Here is a 25279-nt window from a genome sequence, read left to right on the forward strand (position 1 = left end):
TCGCGGGGGGGGAAAGAGATGGGATCGCGGGGGGCGCTGGAGATGGGATTGCGGGGGGGGGGGAAAGAGATGGGATCGCGGGGGGCGCTGGAGATGGGATCGCGGGGGGGGGAAAGAGATGGGATCGCGGGGGGCGCTGGAGATGGGATCGCGGGGGGCGCTGGAGATGGGATCGCGGGGGGCGCTGGAGATGGGATTGCGGGGGGCGCTGGAGATGGGATCGCGGGGGGCACTGGAGATGGGACCGCGGGGGGCGCTGGAGATGGGACCGCGGGGGGCGCTGGAGATGGGACCGCGGGGGGCGCTGGAGATGGGACCGCGGGGGGCGCTGGAGATGGGACCGCGGGGGGGGAAAGAGATGGGATCGCGGGGGGCGCTGGAGATGGGATCGCGGGGGGCGCTGGAGATGGGATCGCGGGGGGCGCTGGAGATGGGATCGCGGGGGGCGCTGGAGATGGGATCGCGGGGGGCGCTGGAGATGGGATCGCGGGGGGCGCTGGAGATGGGATCGCGGGGGGCGCTGGAGATGGGATCGCGGGGGGCGCTGGAGATGGGATCGCGGGGGGCGCTGGAGATGGGATCGCGGGGGGCGCTGGAGATGGGATCGCGGGGGGCGCTGGAGGTGGGATCGCGGGGGGCGCTGGAGGTGGGATCGCGGGGGGCGCTGGAGGTGGGATCGCGGGGGGCGCTGGAGGTGGGATCGCGGGGGGCGCTGGAGATGGGATCGCGGGGGGCGCTGGAGATGGGATCGCGGGGGGCGCTGGAGATGGGATCGCGGGGGGCGCTGGAGATGGGATCGCGGGGGGCGCTGGAGATGGGATCGCGGGGGGCGCTGGAGATGGGATCGCAGGGGGGGGGAAGAGATGGGATCGCGGGGGGCGCTGGAGATGGGATCGCGGAGGGTGCTGGACATGGGATCGCGAAGGGGGAAGAGATGGGATCGCGGGGGGTGCTGGACATGGGATTGCGGGGGTGAAGAGATGGGATCGCGGGGGGTGCTGGACATGGGATTGCGGGGGGGAAGAGATGGGATCGCGGGGGCACTAGAGATGGGATTGCGGGGGCGCTGGAGATGGGATCGTGGGGGGCGCTGGAGATGGGATCGCAGCGGGGGGGAAGAGATGGGATCGTGGGGGGCGCTGGAGATGGGATCGCGGAGGGTGCTGGACATGGGATCGTGAAGGGGGAAGAGATGGGATCGCAGGGGGGTGAAGAGATGGGATCGCGGGGGGTGCTGGACATGGGATTGCGGGGGGGAAGAGATGGGATCGCGGGGGCACTGGAGATGGGATTGTGGGGGCGCTGGAGATGGGATCGTGGGGGGGAAGAGAGGGAATCGTGGGGGGTGCTGGACATGGGATTGCCGGGGGGGGGAAGAGATGGGACTGTGGGGGCACTGGAGATGGGATCGCGGGGTGCGCTGGACATGGGATCGCGGGGACGCTGGAGATGGGATCGCGGGGGGCGCTGGAGATGGGATCGCGGGGGACGCTGGACATGGGATCGCAGAGGGTGGGCTAATATTCCTCCCAAGAATCGAAGAAACTGTTGCTCAGCCAGTCCCTCTAGCTGCTTGCTTCACACAGATGAAGCTTAGCTCCAATTGTTAACAGAGCCTGAATTTTAAGCTTTTGCACATTTCTGAAGTGCAATTAAAAGTATAATGCTTCTTTTAAATTATTTGCGTTTTGTAACATGTTTTCCAAATTTGATGAATCTGCTCCCTGTGAATTGCAACATACGATTCACTGTGGGCTTTTTAATCTGTTTCATTTCCTCTGTTTTTTCTCAGTCCTGACAAAGGGTTTCGACCTGAAACGTTGACTCTATTTCTCTCTCCACGGATGTTGCCTGGCCTGCTGAGTTTTTCCAGCATTTTCTGTTGTTATCTACGATTCACTGTGTTGAATGGTTTAATATTGCTGGAAGGAGGGCATAAATATCACCCCAGAAACAACAGTATTAATGAAAACACAAACAATTCTCTGGAGTCTATGCTGTGCGATTCTTCACGAGTGCTGTCAATGGCACTTTGATCAGATGACAGGAGTTTTTTTTGCAAAAGTTTATCAAGTCACACAAGACAGCCATTGTTTTGCTTTTACCACCTGAAAATAGAATGGCTCTCTCCATATAACACAGGCAGGTCGAGAACCGAACAAAACTTACTTAGGTCTGAATGAGAGACAATTGTGTGGGTTGGGCAAGGATTTGGATTATTCTGGGCTTTGACTTCAGAACTCAAATGGAGATCCTAGCTCAGGTGACTCAGACTAGTGTAAAAGTCTCTCTAAATCATGAGGAAACATGTACCCAACAATCAGTTAAAAACAAACTGACGATATTGCAAACCTGCAAATTTACATATAAATTCATTACTTATTCTCCTGTTGGTTCATAAAACACACCAGACACACAACATCCTCAATTAGTACAACATCCTCAACAGTACAACATCCTCAACAGTACAACGTCCTCAACAGTACAATGTCCTCAACAGTACAACATCCTCAACAGTACAACGTCCTCAACAGTACAATGTCCTCAACAGTACAACATCCTCAACAGTACAACGTCCTCAACAGTACAACGTCCTCAACAGTACAACGTCCTCAACAGTACAATGTCCTCAACAGTACAATGTCCTCAACAGTACAATGTCCTCAACAGTACAACATCCTCAACAGTACAACATCCTCAACAGTACAACGTCCTCAACAGTACAATGTCCTCAACAGTACAATGTCCTCAACAGTACAACATCCTCAACAGTACAACATCCTCAACAGTACAACATCCTCAACAGTACAACATCCTCAACAGTACAATGTCCTCAACAGTACAATGTCCTCAACAGTACAATGTCCTCTGTCACAGGTCGGTCACCACTGTCACAAACGGTCAATAAATGATTCGAAAGAAACAAAACATTGCTTGTTGTTGTAGCTGCAGGTGCCAATTATTGAGATCTTTTAACCACACCTGATAAAAAGCATAAACTTGTTTTAATAAATATTTTATAATGACATAAACGAACACACTGCTTACAAACATTAGTCCATATTAAATGAAAGATCTTTATAGATTCAGGCGGGACATTGATTCTCCACACCATTAGCCATCCACTAACTACATTATGATAGGGAATTTATAACATTGGCCCAGAAATTCGGGTCCCCACGGGTGAGTACGCACGGGGTACTCACCCGTAGGCCCGATGGAAGTGCCGGTTTCCTGCATGTACTGCGCATGCGTGGGAAACCGGCACTTCCGTTCCTCTGAAAGCAGGGGTTCAGAGATCGAACGCGTGCGCGGGGGAGTCTGCGCGTGCGCTTTGAACTTACGTTTTTTTTTTTACAGGTTTTTCCATGCGGGTAAGTCTTTAGAATTTAGACATTTAAAAAGCAGACGTAAGGCCTGCTTTTTACAAGGTAAGTGATCAATTAATTAAAATTAAAACATTTTTTCCACAGGTTTATTATTTTTAAATACTTTAAAGCAAGGTAAGTTTATTTTTAGCCCCGTTAGAATATAAAAATATTTTTTTCAAAAATTTAAATTATTGTTTAAAATAGTTATTTAATGTAATTTATAGTTTATTTTAAAAATTTGATTTTTAAAAAATTTATTTGAAGGTTTACTGCTATTTTGGGGCCGTAGTATTTATAAGTCTTGACAGCTCTTCCTGTCAAGACTTATGAATGGAGCATTCCCTGCTCCGATTGGCTGCCCATGGCCCACATGATCCCACGCATCGAACTAACTGCGCCCCTGGGACACGCAAGCACTGCACGCCGGCAGCTGGACCAGGCCCCGGATCGGAATTCCATGGGGCCCTACAGCTCAACTGCCGCACGCAAGGTAAGTGCAGGTCGGGGGCTTGCACCCGCGGGAAGCCCCTGACCCGAATTTCTGGGCCAATATATACACAGAACACCACTCTGATGCACCTATTTTTTTAAATTACACACTGATGTGACAAATTTAATACAAGTATTCAAAATGAATGCACAAATGGCTGAACTTGGTCCACCTTCAATCCAGTTATACATATCCTTTCTTAGGACACAGATCCATAGCCTTCAGGACTTAACTGCTTAAGTATTTGAATTGTAAATCAGAGCTTCAACATCAGCCCCCTTCAAAAAAACTCCAGAGTTAATTGATTAATTTTGATCTTTTTTTGAACAATGTGTTATACACTGATCTCTGATGATATTGTGGGGGACTACGGTCTCCCGCGTAAAGAAATAGGCAACACAGCGAGCTAAAAGAAATAGGTCTTTACTCCAACTCTCACAATACAGTACTGAATTCGTGAAGCCCGCGAACCTGTGATGACTCACGGATTGGTCACCTGCTGGAACCTGATTGGTTTTCCTTCTCTCAGCAGCAGGCAAGTCTGAACGTGCCTTATTCCTCTCAGCTTGCAACTGTCTTGCGGGGGGAGGGGAATACAGCAGTTAAAAGGGGATTATACAGGTTTATCTACATACACACAGTGTTTCCCCAATGTGGCAACGCCACAATATCATTGGGGAATCCAGTTTAGAGAGGTCATCAACCCTGAACTACATCAATAACAGAAGTACAACTGATAACTTCAGACAGGCCAGTAATCTAGCCATGTCTTAATTCAGCAGCCTCATAGTCAGGGTCATTGCCTCCTTCTAACCAGTACTTTCAATAATATCCTCACTGCTTAAAAACAACACAAAACAAAAATCTTATAGTTATTCATAATTGTTTATAACTGATTTTTAAAAGGGATCCTGATAGTGAGACTTCCTCTCAAATTAAATAACATGCTACAGTCATTTAATTTTCAGCTACGTATTTTATTATAGGTCTTATTCAAGTCCATAACACTCACCTGCTCTCCATCGAATACATGCCGATCTTTAGCAGTCTGTTGGGCAATGTTTAAGTAGTAACCGAATGATAAATCGTAGTCCAAGGGGTAACCATCAATACCTTGGTCATGCTTATATCCAAGATGCATTAAAGCAAGTCTGTCATTTCCTTGTGCAGCAACCAGACTGTACAACAAGCCCTGATGAAACATCAATGAGATTCAATATTTTAAAAAGAGGTGGTTACAAAAATTTACTTCAAGTTGTATTTTGTAGTTGCGTTTTCAGTTGTAAGTTTACTGTACTTACCAAAGAAAGAAATAAATTCAGGAACTGATCCCCAGTCTTTGTCAGTCATTACAACCCACCTACAAAGTATCTGACTCAGTTGGATAAACACAAAAGTGAGCCTAATTGGCATATAACTTTAAAAAAGTATGTTCCTAAATTAAAATCTTGCCAAATAATGACAGGCAAGGTGAGGCAAGGTGTGTAAAATAAATCGATAAGCTTCTTTATTTCACGGTAAGGTGAACGTACAGAATGACAGTCATGATTGGGCTCACTTAATTCAATCAATACAACTATCTTCGCATAATAAAACAAAATAAACACACATTGCCCCTTAATTTGAGTGGATCGACATACTTGAATTAAGCAAAATCATTTCTGACTATTCTCTCCTGCACTCTAGCCTTCTCACAACCTATTGCTGCCTGACTGCCTCCTAGCATTCGGTGTCAAAAATCTCAGTTTGACTCTCCGTGTCTGTATGTTTTATCTATCACTGTTTACAGCCAGAACGGTAAGACCTCCCCAACACAATTTATTGATAACCAAGACAAGCTATTTAGAGTTTATGAGAAAACATTCAAGCTAGCTTGTTAGCATCTAAGACTTCTATAATCTTAGACTTCTTTTTTTTAATTCCATTAATAAACTGTACATTAAAATACAACAAAATATAAAAGGAACCCTTTTTCAAAATAGTTTCCGTGGACAAACCATCAAAAGATCCTGAAATGTGAAAGTGGGCATTAGACAGATTCTGTGGGCCAGAATTTGCTGGCAAAATAACAGCGAGTTCAATGGCACAGGACATTATTGGTGTGTAAATTGTCCAGCAATCTGTGGCAAGGCAGAGATAACCCCATGAGTTGCAAATCACCACAAGTTGCTGGCCGATTTGTGCCACTGCAAATTAGCCTCATGAAAACAGCACCTCCCCGAATGCTAGGAGGCAGTCAGGCAGGACATATGAGGAGAGATTGGGTCGATTGGGCTTATATTCGCTGGAGTTTAGAAGAATGAGAGGGGATCTCACTGAAACTTATAAAATTCTAACAGGACTAGACAGACTAGATGCAGGAAGGATGTTCCCGATGGCGGGGGAGTCCAGAACCAGGGGTCACAGTCTAAGGATAAGGGGTAAGCCATTTAGGACAGAGATGAGGAGGAATTTCTTCACCCAGAGAGTGGTGAACCTGTGGAATTCTCTACCACAGAAGGCAGTTGAAGCCAATTCATTAAATATATTCAAGAAGGAGTTCGATATATTTCTTAAGGCTAAAGGGATCAAGGGATATGGGGAGAAAGCAGGGACAGGGTACTGAATTTGGATGATCAGCCATGATCTCATTAAATGGTGGAGCAGGCTCGAGGGGCCGAATGGCCCACTCCTGCTCCTATCTTCTATGTTTCTAAAAGTTTGTGAGAAGGCTAGAGTGCAGGAGAGAATAATCAGAAATTATTTTGCTTAATTCAAGTATGTTGATCCACTCAAATTAAGGGGCAATGTGTGTTCTTTATTTTGTTTTATTATGTGAAGATAAGTTGTTTTGATTGAATTGCTGCACTTGATCTAAATACTCATTAAACGCGCCACAGAAAGTTAGAGCAGGTACCTAACAGCTTAAGGACCCTTTTAATGATGAGAGTTATGTTCCTGCAATGCCATTCAACCTCTCCAGCCAAGAAAGTGGGCGGGTTGGAGGCAGATTAGTTTCGGTTTTGAGATTTAAATTTTTTTTACCTTCCCACCCACCCACCTTTGGGAGTTAAAATTCCCCCCATGTTTCCGCTGCTTAGTTTTGAATTTACACCCCTTCAAGCGAAGGTCTTGTCACCTGGCTCTAATATTCCAAACATGGTGAAACAGATTTTCATGGTAGACATTATCTCATTCCTGCAGGTACTAAATTGTTCTTAGAGATTCTTGAAATTTTTAATTTTTTTCTTACTTTTCCTGTCTTTTTTCTCTCTCTCAATCCAATCTTTCTTTCCTTCTCTTTACTTACCTTTCTGTACCTAATTTGACTATATTCACTATATTTCCTTCTCCATTGTTCCCCGTTTCTTTCTCAATCCTTCAATCTCATTGGTTAAGGAGATGGATTGTTGGTCCTGTTGTTCACCAAGGTCCCAGATGCCCTGTTGTCCTTGCCATGCCGTTATGAACTCACACTTCCAACAATTTGCAGCACAAAAATGTTTCGAGCTGAAGGGTGAGGGAAAGTGACTAACCAATGTGGCATGCCGCGAGATGCTCTACTTCAGCAAATTCCGAGTCTGTATCTTACCCTTTTTCATACATTGCCGGTGATTTCATGTAGCACATACTACGATTGATGTCTTTTCAAGGAAGCATTCAATAGTACGGCTAGTCAGACATTCACATATCTTAGCGGTGCCATCAGGTCTGCTGTCTCAATTAGTGACTTTATATGCACTATCTGTCAAGTGAGATATGTTCACCCTGTCTGCTGATGCAGGTTTGTGGGTGCTGGACAGATGCAGGGGCATCTCTCGTACCATCCTTGGCATCTCTCTCAAAGTCATCCTTTTCAATGCAAACATGTCAGATAGGAGGATAGAATGTCCTTTCTAGCGTGGAAAATATACCCAGTTTTCTGCAACAATTTAATATTCTCAATCATAAATTGAAATATTACAACACTAAATCGTATGAATTACGCTGCACTTCTGTAATGGGCCTCAGTACATTGTTATTTTCTAAATTAACTTCTGAATTGTAGTCTTATGTTATAATTTGGAAGATAATATCACTGAGGGCTGCCAAAGATTCATTTTACTTAGTCACTGGATGATCGTAAATACAACCTCACAGGAAATCCATTAGAAGGTATTGAAGCATCAGTGCCGTCTGTAATTTGCTGTGTGCAAGCAAGAAATCTCGGTTGACAAAATGTCCTGACAATTCCTGGTGTTTACAGGGAAATGCAGTATCTAAAGAGACTAGATAATGTCTACCATGAAAATCTGTTTCACCCTGTCCGGAATATTAGAGCCAGGGGACACAGCCTTCACTTGAAGGGGGGTAAATTCAAAAGCAATCTGCGGAAACATTGGTGGGGGGAGGGAGGGATTTTAACCCCCAAGGATGGGTGGGTAGGGGGTGGGTAAAAAAATTGTTAAATCTGAAACCCGACCGCAATCCGCCTCCAACCTGCCCACTTCTGGTTTTAAAGGAGTTGGGTCAGGAGCTGGCAACCAACCCAGTCTCAGGAGGTGGGTCGCTTATTGAAATCTTTTAAGTGCCTCCATTTTAACAGGATTATTTTTATTTTTAAACTCATGGAGGCCGGGATTCCCGGGCCTCGGGAATCCCAGCAGTTAAAAGGAGGCAAGAAGGACTGGATCCATGAAGAAAGTGTCTTTATTGCACAGGGCTGGGAAGAGAATGATGTTGGGGGAGTGGGGGGGGGGGGATTTTCGGACGGGAAAGCTGGAAGTATGGGCTTCCTGGATGTCCTGCAGAATTTAACTGCAGGTTGACTTTTTAATTTTTTCAACAGGTTTCCTGCCCGACAGCTAGCCAGATTGATGGGCTAGTTGCCTGTCGGGAGGAAACGTGTGTTTCCTCCAAGCCCAACAAACTTACCTCCACCATCGGACTCCCGCGATCAGCTGACCTCTGTCCGTGATGTCCAAACTCCCCCACCACCTTGGCGATGTCGAATTCACCCCAACACCAGCCCCACCTCCCCCCGCGATGTCCGGGCGCCAATCCTCACAATGTCCAACCCCTTCCCCACCCCGGGATGTCCAACCCTTGGGATATCAGACTAACCTGGCATTCGCTCCCCGACTGCTTTCCCACCCGACAAGCAACTAGCCCATCAATCTGGCTAGCTGTCGGGCAGGAAACCTGTTGAAAAAATTAAAAAGACAACCTGCAGTTAAATTCTGCAGGACATCCGGGAAGCCCATACTTCCGGCTTTCCCGTCTGAAAATCCTCCCCCAACCCCCCTAACATCATTCTCTTCCCAGCCCTGTAAATATCAGAGCCATTATTTTAGTGAGTGAGTGATCAATCTGTGGAAGAGGCTCCCTAGGGAGATGGTGGAAGCAGATCGTATGGATTCATCCAAATGCAAATAGATAGATTTCTTTCAGAAAATATTATTTAGGGATACAGTATATGAGTAATTTGAGACATGACGTGGTAAGTGCAGCATGCTTGGGAGGGAGAGGTGACTTTGGATCACTGAGGTTTTCCTCACCTCATGTCTGGGGTCTGTTGTAGACTAATTGATAGAGATTGGTTGCTATGATTAGTCAACAACTCCATTATCATTGCATCATGTGACTACCAGGATGGTTGAAGGCAAACTAGATGGAGCTTGGTCTTTTTTCATCTAGCAATTCCTATGTTTTTTCTGGAGTACAGGCCTTGGGGGGACAGATCAAATCCACCTTGAATTTTACAACAAGTCAAGGTAGGTTTCATCCATCTGCCACCATCAAACATTTATTATATGATTTTGGTCCTACTGTTGAAGATGTTCAAAACAAGCTCACAGCAACACAGTTCTAATTCCTTAAATGTCTGCTTTTAGAAAATTCATAATCTGGAAAAGAAACTACAGCAAAATTTAAAAACAAAACACGTGAAAGGACTTGTCATTTTAACGAGGCAAAACAATTGAAATAAATGGCATATCCCAAAGATAGCATTACCTGTAAGGGTTGTATTTCCACACCTAGACCAGTCTCAAAAATAACTGCCAGGAAGTAGGCTGCTCTGGAATACCCACAGCAGCTGGCTTCCATTAATGAAGTGATTAGATGGCCAATCTGCTGGGTACCGCCTGGACGAGCAAGTATCTCTACTGTCTTCCGAAAAAGCTTCTCACCAACTTTAATAAGTGTAGAACGTAGATTTGGTGAATGAGTGAAGTCTAAGCACAAAATCACAACAAAAGATTTGTAAAAATGCTGAAAACCGTAAAAAAATGAAGTGTACATTTTGCCAATGAATGATGTAATGATGTGTACCTCTGTTCTGTTTCCCCTGCAAGCCCCGAAAGTATTCCAATATTTCTAGACAGTTTCTTTTATAGATCAATGGGCAGTGGGATACAAGAATAAAATGCTTAATATGTTCATCTGAAATTCCTCCCTCCACTATCTTAGCGGAGGCATTAACTCAATGAAAAATAAATGATCAACCATCCCATGTTTGTATTCCACGCAGGAATTTCAGGGGCAATGTCCTTTGTAGCATGGAAAATACACACAGTTTTCTGGAACAATTTAATATTCACGTACATAAATTGGAATTTGCAACACTAAATAGTATGAATGAAGTTGCACTTCCGTAACGGGCTGCACATTTTGTTATTTTCTAAATAATCTCTGAATTGTAGGTTTCTGTTTTAATTTGGAAGAGGATATTTTAATTTGGAAGAGGATATCTACTGAAGGATGCCAAGGATTCATTTTACTTAGTCACTGCATGATCTTAAATGCATCCCTTTATTGATGTCACTTTGTCGACGAATGTGGGTTATAAGGTCAGTAGAAATAAAATTCCTCTTAACAAAGAACTGGAAAATAGTCGTTTTTCTCCATTATTTGCCGGTCACTAATGAAATTGCATTGCTTTGAATCATACACTTTCATTTGCTGGTTAAGTACAGGGAAAAACAAGCATCCTCCTATTTTTCCTTGAGAGAAAATTCACCTCCATATTTTCAGAAAGGGTATGAGAGAGGGAGTATAACCGTCCCCTATAACCGTCCCCTATAACCGTCCCACATAGCCAGCCCACATAGCCAGCCTACTCCATGACATGGTAGGGTGCAGGCTTGCTACCACGATTCCCACATGATGAGTTCCAGATCTTGTCTCATCAAGGCGAGGTGCAGCATGGTCACCATATATTTCCACACAAGAAGCTAAAAACATTGTCATCTTAGTTCACAAGTTACATATCATAATGGTCAGCTATACAGAAAGAAAGACTTGCATTTATATAGCGCCTTTCACAACCACTGGATATCCCAAAATGCTTTACAGCCAATTAAGTACTTTTTGAAGTGTAGTCACTGTGGTAATGTAGGAAACCCAGCAGCCAATTTGCACACAGCAAGCTCCCACAAACAGCAATGTGATAATGACCAGATAAACTTTTCTAGTGATGTTGATTGAGGGATAAGTATTGGCCAGGACATCGGGGATAACTCCCCTGCTCTTCTTCGAAATAGTACCATGGGATCTTTTACATCCACCTGAGAAAGCAGACGGGGCCTCAATTTAACGTCTCATCCAAAAGAAAACAATGAAAGAGACTGAGATGAGACACCTGCCTGCCCTCTTGACAGTGAATATGCATCAAAGTGAGACTGAAGAGAGGTGGAAAATAGAGCACAAATGAAAAATAGTAAAAGAACACCAACAATGAGAGTTAAAATGGTGGACACTTATTATGTTATGTAAACACTTTACACTTACCTAAAAATGACTCCGAAGCCATTGTCTGAAGTAGATCAAATAAAGTCTTGTAATTCTTCTCCGTTCTTTTCCCCCAGGGACGTGCTGTGCATTTTTCTTCATCATAGTTTATCGGTCCATACTTCATAACCAACTGTAAATAGTAATTGCTGTTTGTATCTGTAAATAAAAGAGTTTATAATCATTGATAACGATTGCTAAACTGTGAAGAATTTTCCATAATTTACAGCACGGATGTCTCCTAATAAAATATGTAAAGTATCTTGTCTATCACTTACTGCACTCAGTTGTGTTTTGATTTGTAAGATTATTTCCCTCTTTATAGGAGAATCATTTCATGGAGAATAAAATAGGAAATTTCCATCACAATAGCTAGAGTGGTACCAGAAAAATGAGAGGGGACTCTATACAAGTTAGCACTAATTCATTCAAAAACAAATGTAACATCTTTCGTATATGGAGAGTTTATGTCATATGCAGTCTTCATAACATTGATATGAACACATTAGTAGACATTGTTCTATGCTGCAGTGTAAAGAACTTCCAAAAACACTTGTCAGGAATAGATTCAAAATCTAGCATGAGAAGGACTTCAACCCAAATAAGTCACTTCCTCAACCTGGGCAGAATTGTGAGCTTGCAGCAGTTGACAAGTTCCACATCATGCATCTACTTCTAGCATTTTGCTACCTATAAATTAGGTATGAGCCACAAGAATCAGCCAAACTCCATACAATCCAATGAACCGCTGCACAATTTTGGAAAAAAAATACTGATTGGGTGAGTACGGCCAGGTGAGTATTTATACTACTCTATATTTTGACAGTCAAGGTTAATAGTTTATAAAGTTTAGAAGGTCTTAATTTTTGTGGTTTATACTTTCTAAGGTCTCTGTTGTGTAGCAGGGAGTGTTAGTAATCAAGGGCCCTTGAGTATATCATTTAATTGTAGTGTAATTAGTGGTATTGATTTGATTTAATTTAATTTTAATTAATTAAAGGGCAGCACAGCTCAGCCCTGTGGCATGCTCCTCCTGCACTATGTGGGAAAGTAGGGACACTTTCTGTGTCCCTGGCAACCATGTGTGCGGGAAGTGTATTCAGCTGCAGCTACTGGCAGACGACATTGCGGTGCTAGAGCTGCGAATGGATACATACTGGAGCATTCATGATGCTGAGGACTTTGTGGATAGCACGTTTAATGAGTTGGTCACACCGCAGGTAAAGGCTGCACAGCCAGGAAAGGAATGGGTGACTGCCAGGCAGAGAAGTAGGCACAGGCAGATAGTGCAGGGGTCCCTCTCAAACAGTCATCTTCCAAAATTCGATAGACTGGAACAGTTCCCATGGATTGGAGGGTAGCTAATGTTACCCCACAATTCAAAAAAGGTGGTAGAGAGAAAACGGGGAATTATAGACCATTAAATGATATACTCAAGGGCCCTTGATTACTAGCACTCCCCGCTACACAACAAAGACCTTATAAATTATAAACCACAAAAAAGCCTGACATCGGTAGTGGGGAAAATGCTAGAGTCCATTATAAAAGATGTAATAGCAGAGCACTTGGAAAGCAGTGACAGGATCGGACAAAGTCAACATGGATTTACAAAAGGTAAACCGTGCTTGACTAATCTACTGGAATTTTTTGAGGATATAACTGGTAAAATAGATAAGGGAGAACCAGTGGATGTGGTGTATTTGGACTTTCAGAAGGCTTTCGATAAGGTCCCGCATAAGAGATTAGCGTGTAAAGTTAAGGCACATGGGATTGGGGGCAAGGTACTGACTTGGATGGAGAACTGATTGGCAGACAGGAAGCAAAGAGTTGGAATAAACGGGTCTTTTTCCGAGTGGCAGGCAGTGACCAGTGGGGTACTGCAGGGATCGGTCCTAGAACCCCAGCTATTCACAATATATATAAAAATGATCTAGATGAGGGAACTAGATGTAATATCTCCAAGTTTGCAGACGACACAAAGTTGGGTGGGTGTGTGTGCTGTGAGGAGGATACCGAGAAACTCCAGTATGATTTGGACAGGTTGGGTTATTGGGCAGAAGCAAGGCAGATGCAGTATAATGTGGATAAATGCGAGGTTATCCACTTTGGTGGCAAAAACAGGAAGGCAGATTATTATCTGAACGGCAATAGATTGGGAAAAGGGGAAGTGCAACGAGACCTGGGTGTCCTTGTGCACCAGTCATCGAAGGTAAGTATGCAGGTGCAGCAGGCAGTTAAGAAGGCAAATGGGGTGTTGGCCTTCATAGCGAGAGGATTCGAGTACAGGAGCAAGGATGTCTTGCTGCAGTTGTACAGGGCCTTGGTGAGACCACACCTTGAGTATTGTGTGCAGTTTTGGTCACCTTATCTGAGAAAGGATGTTCTTGCCATGGAGGGAGTGCAGCGAAGATTCACGAGACTGATACCTGGGATGGCAGGAATGACGTATGACGAGAGATTGGGTCGATTAGGCTTATATTCGCTAGAGTTTAGAAGAATGAGAGGGGCTCTCATTGAAACTTATAAAATTCTAACAGGACTAGACAGACTAGATGCAGGAAGGATGTTCCCGATGGTGGGAGAGTCCAGAACCAGGGGTCACAGGCTAAGGATAAGGGGTAAGCCATTTAGGACTGAGATGAGGAGGAATTTCTTCACCCAGAGAGTGGTGAACCTGTGGAATTCTCTACCACAGAAGGCAGTTAAGGCCAACTCATTAAATATATTCAAGAAGGAGTTAGATATATTTCTTAAGGTTAAAGAGATCAAGGGATATGGGGAGAAAGCAGGAACAAGGTACTGAATTTGGATGATCAGCCATGATCTCATTAAATGGCGGAGCAGGCTTGAGGGGCCAAATGGCCTACTCCTGCTCCTATCTTCTATGTTTCTATCTCCATCTTATGGAACATATCCAAAAGGAGTCAGCCACTGAAATCTAGACTGAGAATTCATGAAGAATGGTAGGCGATATGGAGAGAGATCCTCACAACTTTCCAGGCAGCAAAACTCCAGAAGATCAACTCAAGCTCATACACCAAACATTTAATGCCACACAAAGACCTGCAAATCCCTCTGACAGAGGAGCATTAAAAGCGCCAGATGCCACTGAACTGAGAAGGTATCTACGGCAGACCCGAATTAGAAAATAAACTTAACATAGTGTTTCTGACCTGTTACTGTTTTTCAGTTGAGGAGTTAGTTAGTATAATATTTACTGCAAATATTTATGTATTATATAGCTGTTATAAATTTGCTTGTTCATCTTTTACTCAATAAATTAATTCAATAGTTAAAAATCTAAAACCAGGACTCCCTGGATTCAGGAAAGGTCCCAGCAGATTGGAAAACTGCTAATGTAACGCCCTTATTTAAAAAGGGAGGTCGGCAAAAGGCTGGAAACTATAGACCAGTTAGCCTAACATCTGTGGTTGGCAAAATGTTGGAGTCCATTATTAAGGAAGCAGTAACAGGACATTTGGATAAGCATAATTTAATCGGACAGAGTCAGCATGGTTTTATGAAGGGGAAGTCATGTTTGACAAATTTGCTCGAATTCTTTGAGGACGTAACAAACAGGGTGGATAAAGGGGAACCAGTGGATGTGATGTATTTGGACTTCCAAAAGGCATTTGACAAGGTGCTACACAAAAGATTACAGCACAAGATAAAAAATCACGGGATTGGGGGTAATATACTGGCATGGGTGGAAGATTGGCTATCTAACAGAAAACAGAGAGTGGGGATAAATGGTTCATTCTCGGGTTGGCAATCAGTAGCTAGTGGTGTTCCGCAGGGGTCAGTGCTGGGACCCCAACTCTTTACAATCTATATTCACGATTTGGAGGAGGGGACCAAGTGCAACGTATCCAAGTTTGCCGATGGGAGGGAAAGCAGTGAGTGAGGAGGACATAAAAAACCTGCAAAAGGACATAGACAGGCTAAGTGAGTGGGCAGAAATTTGGCAGATGGAATATAATGTTGGAAAGTGTGAGGTTATGCACTTTGGCAGAAAAAAATCAAAGAGCAAGTTATTATCTAAATGGAAAGAAACTGCAAAGTGCTACAGTACAAAGGGATCTGGGGGTCCTGGTGCATGAAACACAGAAGGTTAGTATGCAGGTACAGCAAGTGATCAGGAAGGCCAATGGAATCTTGGCTTTTATTGCAAGGGGGATGGAGTATAAAAGCAGGGAAGTCTTGCTTCAGTTATACAGGGTACTGGTGAGGCCACACCTGGAATACTGCGTACAGTTTTGGTTTCCATATTTAAGAAAAGATATACTTGCTCTCGAGGCAGTTCAGAGAAGGTTCACTCGGTTGATTCCGGAGATGAGGGGGTTGACTTATGAGGAAAGGTTGAGTAGGTTGGGCCTCTACTCATTGGAATTCAGAAGAATGAAAGGTGATCTTATCGAAACATATAAGATTGTGAGGGGGCTTGATCGGGTGGATGCGGGGAGGATGTTTCCACTGATGGGTGAGACTAGAACTAGGGGGCATAATCTTAGAATAAGGGGCTGCCGTTTCAAAACTGAGATGAGGAGAAACTTCTTCACTCAGAGGGTAGTAAATCTATGGAATTTGCTACCTCAGAGAACTGTGGAAGCTGCGACATTAAATAAATTTAAAACGGAGATAGACAGTTTCCTAGCTGATAAGGGAATTAGGGGTTACGGGGAGCGGGCAGGGAAGTGGACGTGAGTCTAGGTTCGGATCAACCATGATCCTATTGAATGGCGGAGCAGGCCCGAGGGGCCGTATGGCCTACTCCTGCTTCTTATGTTCTTATACACTGCTGCTTTTCAACGATGGAAGAAACTTCCTGTGGAGGCACTGAATCGACCCAGTAGCTAAAGTTACAAAGGTTTTTATGATCGTTGTCCTGTCAGAATGATACGCATGCAGTGTTAGATGTGCATTTGATGCCGAGTTTTCCTGTGTCAAAACAGTGAATAGCTATCAAAAATTTGCTCATATATCAGGGCCAGTGAGAGTGCTCTCAAAACCAGAGACCTATAATTCACCCATGACAGTAATCTAAAAATACAGAAGCTGAAGTACCTACAGTAAAAAAGACAGAAAAGATCCAAAAATGCAACAGCACTGTTGCAGCACCATTAGCAAAACCCAAGTGAGAGAATTACTCTAAAACATCTGCTGCCTTCATCTGGCCCAGAAAGCTTTAATTACCTTAGGCTTATAAACTCAAAAATAAATTGTGAAGGGAAGTTTACTGAACATTTAATTTTATGCATGTGTCTTCTGTGTTAAGGTTCCTTGCGAGGTACTTCATTAGAATCCATAACAACCAATTGAGTAAATCATTAGCTTCCCATCACAACCTTTAATTAGCTCATGATTTTCTCTGCATTCGGATTCTATAGTCACAATGACGACTGCTAATTGCTTTTGCATACACAGAAGGCAATATCATTTCATTTGCTGATAAGGTTCATAAACTTTAGTTTACTTACTCATTTGCTGTATTTTCTTGTGTAATCCAAGGGTCTGGAAATACTTCATGATTAGTGTATTGAGGTATTTGCATTTTTTATAGTACTGTTCAATATGTTCATGGAATTTATGATCAATTACAAGAGGATTTGAAATCTGCAAACATGAGAAAGAAATTATTTTAAATACAGGCAGTTGAACTTGTGTTTAAAAACAAAAATAAATGGCTACTGATGGTGCATAAATCCCTTGCCTACTTGCACGTGTGGTTTATTTTATAATGTTGTACCATTTTATTTAATAACTAGCTGGAGTGCCTGGCGGTGCCGAGGGTTTTTTGAGGGCATGTTGTTATGAAAAAAGTAGAAATAATTTTTATATATATATAAATGAGTTTGTCTGTCTGTCTGTCTATGTGGGAAGGAGAGAGAGAGAGAGAGGGAAAGAGAGAGAGAGAGAGAGAGACCTGGGGGGAAGAGAGGCCCGGGGATTGAGAGAGAGACTGGGGGGACAAGAGAGAGACTGGGGGGGAGAGAGAGACTGGGGGGAAGAGAGAGAGAGAGAGACTAGGGGGAGAAGAGAGAGACTGGGGGGGGGAGAGAGAGAGAGAGACTGGTGGGGGAGAGAGAGAGAGACTGTGAGTGAAGAAGAGTGGCCGGCATTTTGTGAGGTCGGCGGGAAGTTCCCTCACCCTCTCTCTCTCCCTCCCCCCTCTCTCTCCCGCCCCCCCTCTCTCTCCCGCCCCCTCTCTCCCCCGCCCCCTCTCTCCCCCTGCCCCTCTCTCCCCCCTGCCCCTCTCCCTCCCTGCCCCTCTCTCCCCGCTCTCTCTCCCTCCCTCTCTCTCTCTCCCTCCCTCCCTCCCCTCTCCCTCTCCTCTCCCTCCGACTCACCACGGTACCAGAACGGAGCATATCCGACACCGGGAGTCCGGGTGCCCATCGCTCCGAAGCGAGCCCAGGGTTCCTCATGGTTAACACGGCGGGCCTTTGGACCCAGTTGGCCAGGCGGCAGTGGAATGCCTTTCGCTCCGGACTCCCGTGTCCGATATCGGTCGGGGACGGCTCGTGTGAAAGCCCCGGTTTTCCCGGTCCCGCACTCACGGCAAGAGAGAGAGGGGGAAGGAGAGAGAGAGAGAGGGAAGGGAGAGAGAGAGAGGGAAGAAGAGAGGGAAGAGGAGAGAGAAAGAGAGAGGGGGGGAAGGAGAGAGAGAAAGAGAATTTTTTTAAGCTTCAGGCCCGGCCGGTCTGCAATGGCCGCCACTCACCTCAGTAATGGCAGTTTGAAGGATTAGGCCCCGCCCACAAACACCATGAAACGCCCCCCGTGACGCACCGATTGGTCAACCAGCAGGTCACTGAACTGTAGGATTGGTCAACCATCACGTTACTCAACGCTAATGAGTGGTAGGATTGGTCAACCGCAAATGAGCGGATTTTTTTGTTTTTTGTCTACTGTCCGAACAATTTTTGTCTGACAAAAAAGTAAAGATGCCTAGTAGACTCCCCTAATCATAAGCTTTCCTTTGATATAACATATGTGTAGGTACGCTCTATAACTTTTGAGTGATGCCCGGACAGACAGACAGACAGACAGAAGTATCCTTTTATTATATACTAGCTGGAGTGCCCGGCGGTGCCGAGGGAACTCAAGAACTCTGTGCCAGACAGAGAGAGGGGGGGAAGGAGAGAGAGGGAAGGAGAGAGAGAGGGAAGGAGACAGAGAGCGAAGGAGAGAGAGAGGGAATGAGAGAGAGACAGAGAGAGAGGGAGAGAGAGACAGAGAGGGAGAGAGAGACAGAGAGAGATGGGGAGAGAGGGAAGGAGAGAGGGAAGGAGAGAAAGGGGTGTGGGGGAAAGGGGTGTGGGGGAAAGGGGTGTGGGGGAAAGGGATGGGGGGGAAAGGGGTGGGGGGGAAAGGGGTGGGGGGGAAAGGGGTGGGGGGGAAAGGGGTGGGGGGAAAGGGGTGGGGGGAAAGGGGTGGGGGGAAGGGGAGAGGGGAGACAGGAGGGGGGAAAGGGGGGAGGAGGGGGGAGGGGGGGAAAGGGAGGGGAGAAAGGGAGGGGGGAGCCAGCAGACTCTCTCCCCTCTGCCAGTGTTGAGAGTTGCGCTGCCTGCGGCGGTTGGAGAAGGCTAGGCCCCGGGGCCTTGGGCACCCGCACTGACATGGCCCAGCCGAGCCCAGCGCCCCGGGCAGCCCGAGCTCCGCAGCCGCCGTTCGGCCGCAGGCCACAAAGCACCCGAGCCCAGCGCCGGCGATGGCTCCGCGGAGCTCCGTACCGCCCCGCCAGCCTTTACAAAGATAGCGGCGGTGGCTATGCTCGGCTCAGGCCCGCCCCGCCCCGCCAGCCTTTACAAAGATGGTGGTGATCGCGGGCCGCTTGTTGAGCGGGACGGGAGGTGCCTAGCTCGGGCATGGCTGGGGAGGAGAGGCCGAGGCTTCGAGGCCTGCAGGCGGGGTAACCCTGGAAGGTTGCGGCGCCCGGCGGAGGTAGCGAGTCAAGAGGGAAAAAAAAGGGTGAAAGGTAGGAAAATGAATGAGGTTAGAGAAAATATTGACAAATTAATTAACTTTTTTTTAAAAACAATTTAATTGTGTTTTAAAAGCAACTTTTCTTTTGCTGGAAATCTAGATTTGAAAATAAACGCGCAGAAAGTGGGAAAAAGAAATGAATAGCTAGGAATCAAGATGGCGGCCACTCACCTCAGCTCAGAAGGATTAGGCCTGCCCACACACGCAATGAAACGCTCCCCGTGACGCACCGATTGGTCAACCATCAGGTTAATCCCCTGTACGATTGGTCAACCATCACGTCACTCAACGCTAATGAGCGGAATGTTGCCGTTTTTTGAACCTTTTTTGTATACTGTCTGAACAATTTTTGTCTGACCAAAAAGTAAATACGCCTATTAGACTCCCCTAATGATAAGCTTTCTTTTGATATAACATATGTGTAGGTACGCTCTATAACTTTTGATTGTATAGCGGACAGACAGACAGAGAGACAAACCGCTTTATATAGATACTAGCTGAAGTGCCCGGCAGTGCAGAGGCTTTTTCAAGGGCATGTTGTTGTTGGAAGAGAGAGAGAGAGAGAGCGACTGGGGGGGAGGGGGGGAAGGGAGGGCGGGGGGGAAGGGAAGGGGGGGAAGGGAAGGGGGGAGGGGGAGGGAAGGGAAGGGGAGGGGGGGGAAAGGGAAGGGGGGAGGGGGGAAGGGGGGGATGGGGAGGGGGGGAAGGGGGGGAAGGGAAGGGGGGAGGGGGGGAAGGGAAGGGGGGAGGGCGGGGGGCCCCCCGAGGGTCGCGGCCCCCCCCGAGGGTCGCGCCCCCCCCCCCCGAGGGTCGCGCCCCCCCCCCCCGAGGTGAAGACCGCCGATTGCAGCTGTGCGAGACGGCCGGGGGGCCGGTTGCCAGGGTGACGCTTGGCGGGCCCCCCCCCCCCGAGGGTCGCGCCCCCCCCCCCCAGGTGAAGACCGCCGATTGCGGCTGTGCGAGACGGCCGGGGGGCCGGTTGCCAGGGTGACGCTTGACGCTCAGCAAGCCCCGCCCCCCGGCCGAGCCAGAGAGAGACGCCGCGTCTCAGCTCCTGCTGCGCGCGCACCCTAGCAGCGCTGGGCTGAGGCTCGGCCCTCCAGCCTTCGAGTGGGGCCGGGAGGTGCCTAGCTCGGGCGTGGGTGCGAAGGAAAAGCCGAGGCTTCGAGGCCTACCTGGAAAAACGGGGAAAGGTAGGAAAATTAATGAGATTAGATAAGTTAATTTGTTTCTAAATCATTTTTTTAAAAAACAATATGTGTTTTAAAAGCAACGTTTTTTTTAAAGACGCAGAAAGCAGGAAAAAGAAAGGAAAAGTTTGGAATCAAGATGGCGGCGACTCACCTCGGTTCAGAACGATAAGGCCCGGCCACACACGCACCGATTGGCCCGGCGGCACACGCCAGCAACCCGGCGTACGATTGGTCGAGCTCGAGGTCACTCTGTCGCTAATGAGCGGATAATGAGATGCTAATGTGGAATGTTAAGGTTTTTGGGATACCGCGGGCGCGATTTTAGCCCGGCCGAAACGTAAATATGCTTAAAACCGTCTCGGAAGCGTAAGCTTTCTTTGGAGGTAACGCGCACGTAGGTACGCCCTGTAACTTTCGAGCGCATACCCGACAGACGCACACGCGATGACAGACAGACAGACAGAAGTACCGATTTATATATATAGATAGATATAGAAGATGATGAAGGTGGTGGGGGAGGGAGGAAGAGAGAAACATTTACTGTATGAGATTTTCAGGATGAATAAATTTTATAAACTTATCACAATTTATTTTAAGAAAATGATTCCCAGTGAATTTTGTTGTGTTCTCAAATAATCAGAATGCCTTCTCTAAACATATTATGGACCCAGCTGATTGAATACCTGTAAAGCCCGAGATATATTTGTTCCATCAGTCGAATCTCCTGGTTGCTTGTTAGGGAGGGGTGTAATACATCTGAGGCACTGATTTCCCAAGCTGTCTAGTCCTCTTTATTCCTCCCCCTCTCTTCCACCCCCACCCCACCACTAACTTCCTTCAATTACTATCATTATTCAGAGTTCTGACACAGAAACTGGCTCGGCATCAAAATGCACATCGAACACAGCAAATGTAGCATCCACTGTCTGACAGTAAGGAAGATGGGGTCTTCTGGTAGAATACAACAATGAATGAATGGATGGCATTCTTCTCAAATATTAAACACATTATTGGTTTTGTACAAAAAACTGTCGTCGTGCTGCCTGGAACCTACCCTTCAATGTGCTGACAACACCATCAGTTTAGCAAACTTTCATACTCATTAAAAAAAAAGTTCCTTTCCCAGTAAACCCTTGTTCTTCTGCTAAATCTAATGTATAAATGTCTGAAAATGAATAAACAGAGCTCCTAAGAAAATTATTAAATCCAATATAGTTACTATGTTTCAAATACACCAAAATAAAATAAGAGATTTGTGAACTGCAGCGTGCTTATGCTGTTGTGCTATCACACCCGAGTGTTTAGGTGGAATAAATCGCTACCTGGTTCAAAATAAGACTAAAATGGTAAAATGAGATAAGGTGAAAGCTGTGAATGGCCGAAATAAAAACAGACCAATTCAATTCACTCACAAGTTTCCAATTCGACCATTTTATATTTGGCCACCTCAAATGCTCTAGTCAAGCTAAACACAAACTTCAGGAACAGTGTTTCACTTTGCTCTTGGGCACTTTGTAATCCTCTGACTTGAACACTGAGCAAAACATAAGAACATAAGAAATAGGAGCAGGAGTAGGCCATTTGTCCCTTCGAGCCTGCTCCGCCATTCAATAAGATCATGGCTGATCTTCTACCTCAACTTCACTTTCCTGCACTATCCCCATATCCCTTGTTTCCCTTAATATCCAAAAATCTATCGATCTCTGTCTTGAATATACTCAATGACTGAGCCGCCACAGCCCTCTGGGGTAGAGAATTCCAAAGATTCACCACCCTCTGAGTGAAGAAATTTCTCCTTATCTCAGTCCTAAATGGCCGGCCCCTTATTCTGAGACTGTGACCCCTGGTTCTAGACTCCCCAGCCAGGGAAAACATCTACCCTGTCTAGCCCTGTAAGAGTTTTGATCCTGTTGCAACATTCCCCCCGCCGCCTGCTCCTTCGCCTGCTCCTCGGCCTCTGATCCTATTGCGACCTCCCGCCATACACCACTCCTCTGGCTGCTCCCTGGTCCTCAATCCTGTTACGACCACCACCACCCCCCCACACACCCTGCACCTCTGGTCACTCCCTGGCCCCCGATCCAGTTGTGATCGCCCCCCCCACCCGTTCCTCTGAATGCTCCCCGGCCCCCACGCAATCCCTCCCTCTCTTCTCTCTGTGGCCTAGTGCTGCAGGCCTACCTGCCCGGAGCCAGTCAGCCTCTCAATCCTGCTGACTGCAGGTGGGAAACAGACTTCCCATGCAAATCAGGCCCTGCCTTTAAATTCAGCAGGGCCTGCAGGAAACCCATTCTCCCGGGTTTCCCGACCGCTTCAGAGATCCCCCGCTCCCAACCTGCCTTCCCCATTAAAATTCAGCTCCATGTATCTGTCCACCCATACAGACCAACAACCTGGTTTTCTAATCACTGGTCTGAACAGGCCTGTGAAACCCATGAGTGAAGGTTCAACAGCCTTGAACTGTAGCTTTGTCGGTTTCTCTAGTTTCTACTCCACAATATTCTTGAAGCAGTTCTGTAATATAAGTGAGGTTAGACGTGCATCTGTCCAACATCTGAGTGTTCACAACTGAGATGAGTGACAGTAAACAAACTAGTCCAAACATTTTGGTGGAGGCAGTAAACATCACACATTTTTGTGGGTGCATTAATGTGCATGGAGTCTGAAATTTACCTCTTGGCCCTTTAGGGCTCTAACCCGGTAAAACTTCACAGGACCAATGAATCCTTCAAAACCCCGTACATGGCTGCTGCCTCCAAGTACAAAGTATCCAGCTGTATCATTGTGATGAACATCTCCAGGGTAGCTGGAAAAGAACAGGATTTAAAGACTAGTGACTCTTGCATCATTCTGCAGAAAAGGGGATTAAAACGATCCTGTAATTCATACTGTATTAACCGGATGCATAATAAAGAAGCCCCATGCACAGAATTTATAGAATACAAGTTTCCCCAGCAAGTTACTATTTAACTTTATTTGAAATGGAAGAATAAAGATGGTTGACTCCTAATCGTGGTCTCCCTGTGTTGTCATAGGAACATAGGCATTTATAGACAATAGAAAACCATGGTCCATCTAGTTTGCCTTCTACCATCCTGGTGGTCATATGATGTAATGATAGTGGAGTTGTTGACTAATCATAGCAATCAATCTCTATCAATTAGTCTACAACAGACCCAGATATGAGGCAAGGAAAACCCAAGCAAAGGAGAGCTTTGGGACCATAAGTCCGAAGTCACCTTTTTCATTCCAAGCATGTTACACTTACCACGTCATGTTTAAATTTACTCACATACTGGACCCCAAATGAATTAGGGATTTTTTGTGGTTGGAATGGTGGGTTCAGGCTGTGTGAGTTCTATTTTACCTCGTAAGGGTGTAGGCCGGCCTTCAGGGATTTCCCTTTTTTTTCTCTCTGCTATCTTTCTCTTCCTTTTACAGCATTGTACTGGGCTCTTACTGGTTTAGAGGTGGACGCCTACCTCAGAATCTGACAAGTGGTCTACTTCTCTGGGGATCCAGCCAAGACCTGTCCATTCTTTTGGATGTCTGGGACTCATTAATGCTTCTGGACCAAAATGCATCCTCCACACTGAGTGCAGTGGATGGGTGACTGTCATCATAGTAAATTCAACCTTTACAAGGTTCATAACATAATTGTTAAAATTACTGCATTTATTTTGATTTTTTTTTTTTTTTTTTTAGAGATAATGCACTATTTGGTCTGTTTAGTGCATTGGTTGATTGTAAAACCTTTCCAATTGAAAGTTTGTTTTTTAAAAGTGAGATATTTTTAGCGATTTTCAGGTTGCATTGCAGTTACTTCGACAACACCTCCCTCCCTTGTGGCCTCTAACACTGAGAAAGTCAAGAGCAGCAATGTCATGAGAATTCCATCACTTCCAAGTTTCCCTCCAAATCGCGCATCATCCTAACTTGGACATATTTACCATTCCTTCAGTGTCACTGGGTCAAAATCCTGGAATTCCCTATCTAACACCATTGTGGGGGCACAATCAGAACAAGGACTGCAGCAGTTCAAGGAGAACACCCACCACCACCTTCTCAAAGTTATGTGCTCAATTGTCTGGAGAGGGACTGAACCCACAACCTCCTGACTCAGAGATGAGATAGCTACCACTGAACCACAATTGAGACAAAAGATAGGTGTCAGATTCAATAAGGAAATGGCATTCATGCACATCTTTGCATTTCTCAGGTTATCATAGATATGCTCACCATAATGTATTGTTTTGGAAACTAAAGACAATCAGCAAATTAAGTCGTAAAATACTTTCTAACTATATATTTTAGTTTAACTTACACATAAAATGCATCTTCTCTGGTTTGCAGTTTTTCTCCATAGCTGACTGACAAAGTCATCTATAAAAAAAGTTGAATAAGCAGAACAGTGTTATTGAAGATTGTCATTCACAAACATTTTCACACAGAATTAGTTGTTAAGTTGGTAATTAAGTAGAATAGCTCAG

At 45.6% G+C, this 25279-nt stretch overlaps 1 protein-coding gene across 3 annotated transcripts in view; it reads right to left on the reverse strand.

Annotated features, from left to right (window-relative positions):
- LOC147123159 (protein sel-1 homolog 3-like) overlaps positions 1–25279 on the reverse strand; it is a 96416-nt gene that overhangs the window by 52439 nt on the left and 18698 nt on the right. For all 3 annotated transcript variants that reach the window (XM_085968077.1, XM_085968068.1, XM_085968063.1), the window contains exons 6-11: positions 25114–25172; positions 23463–23595; positions 17088–17223; positions 11611–11769; positions 9835–10055; positions 4874–5053 (exon numbers count right to left, since the gene is read on the reverse strand). In XM_085968077.1, the coding sequence (XP_085824203.1) occupies positions 4874–5053; positions 9835–10055; positions 11611–11769; positions 17088–17223; positions 23463–23595; positions 25114–25172 (888 nt within the window). The remainder of the gene's footprint in view (positions 1–4873; positions 5054–9834; positions 10056–11610; positions 11770–17087; positions 17224–23462; positions 23596–25113; positions 25173–25279) is intronic.

Source organism: Somniosus microcephalus, chromosome 2 (genome assembly GCF_052327205.1).
Source record: "Somniosus microcephalus isolate GS21.2 chromosome 2, FLI_Smic_1.0, whole genome shotgun sequence".
NCBI lineage: Eukaryota > Metazoa > Chordata > Chondrichthyes > Squaliformes > Somniosidae > Somniosus > Somniosus microcephalus.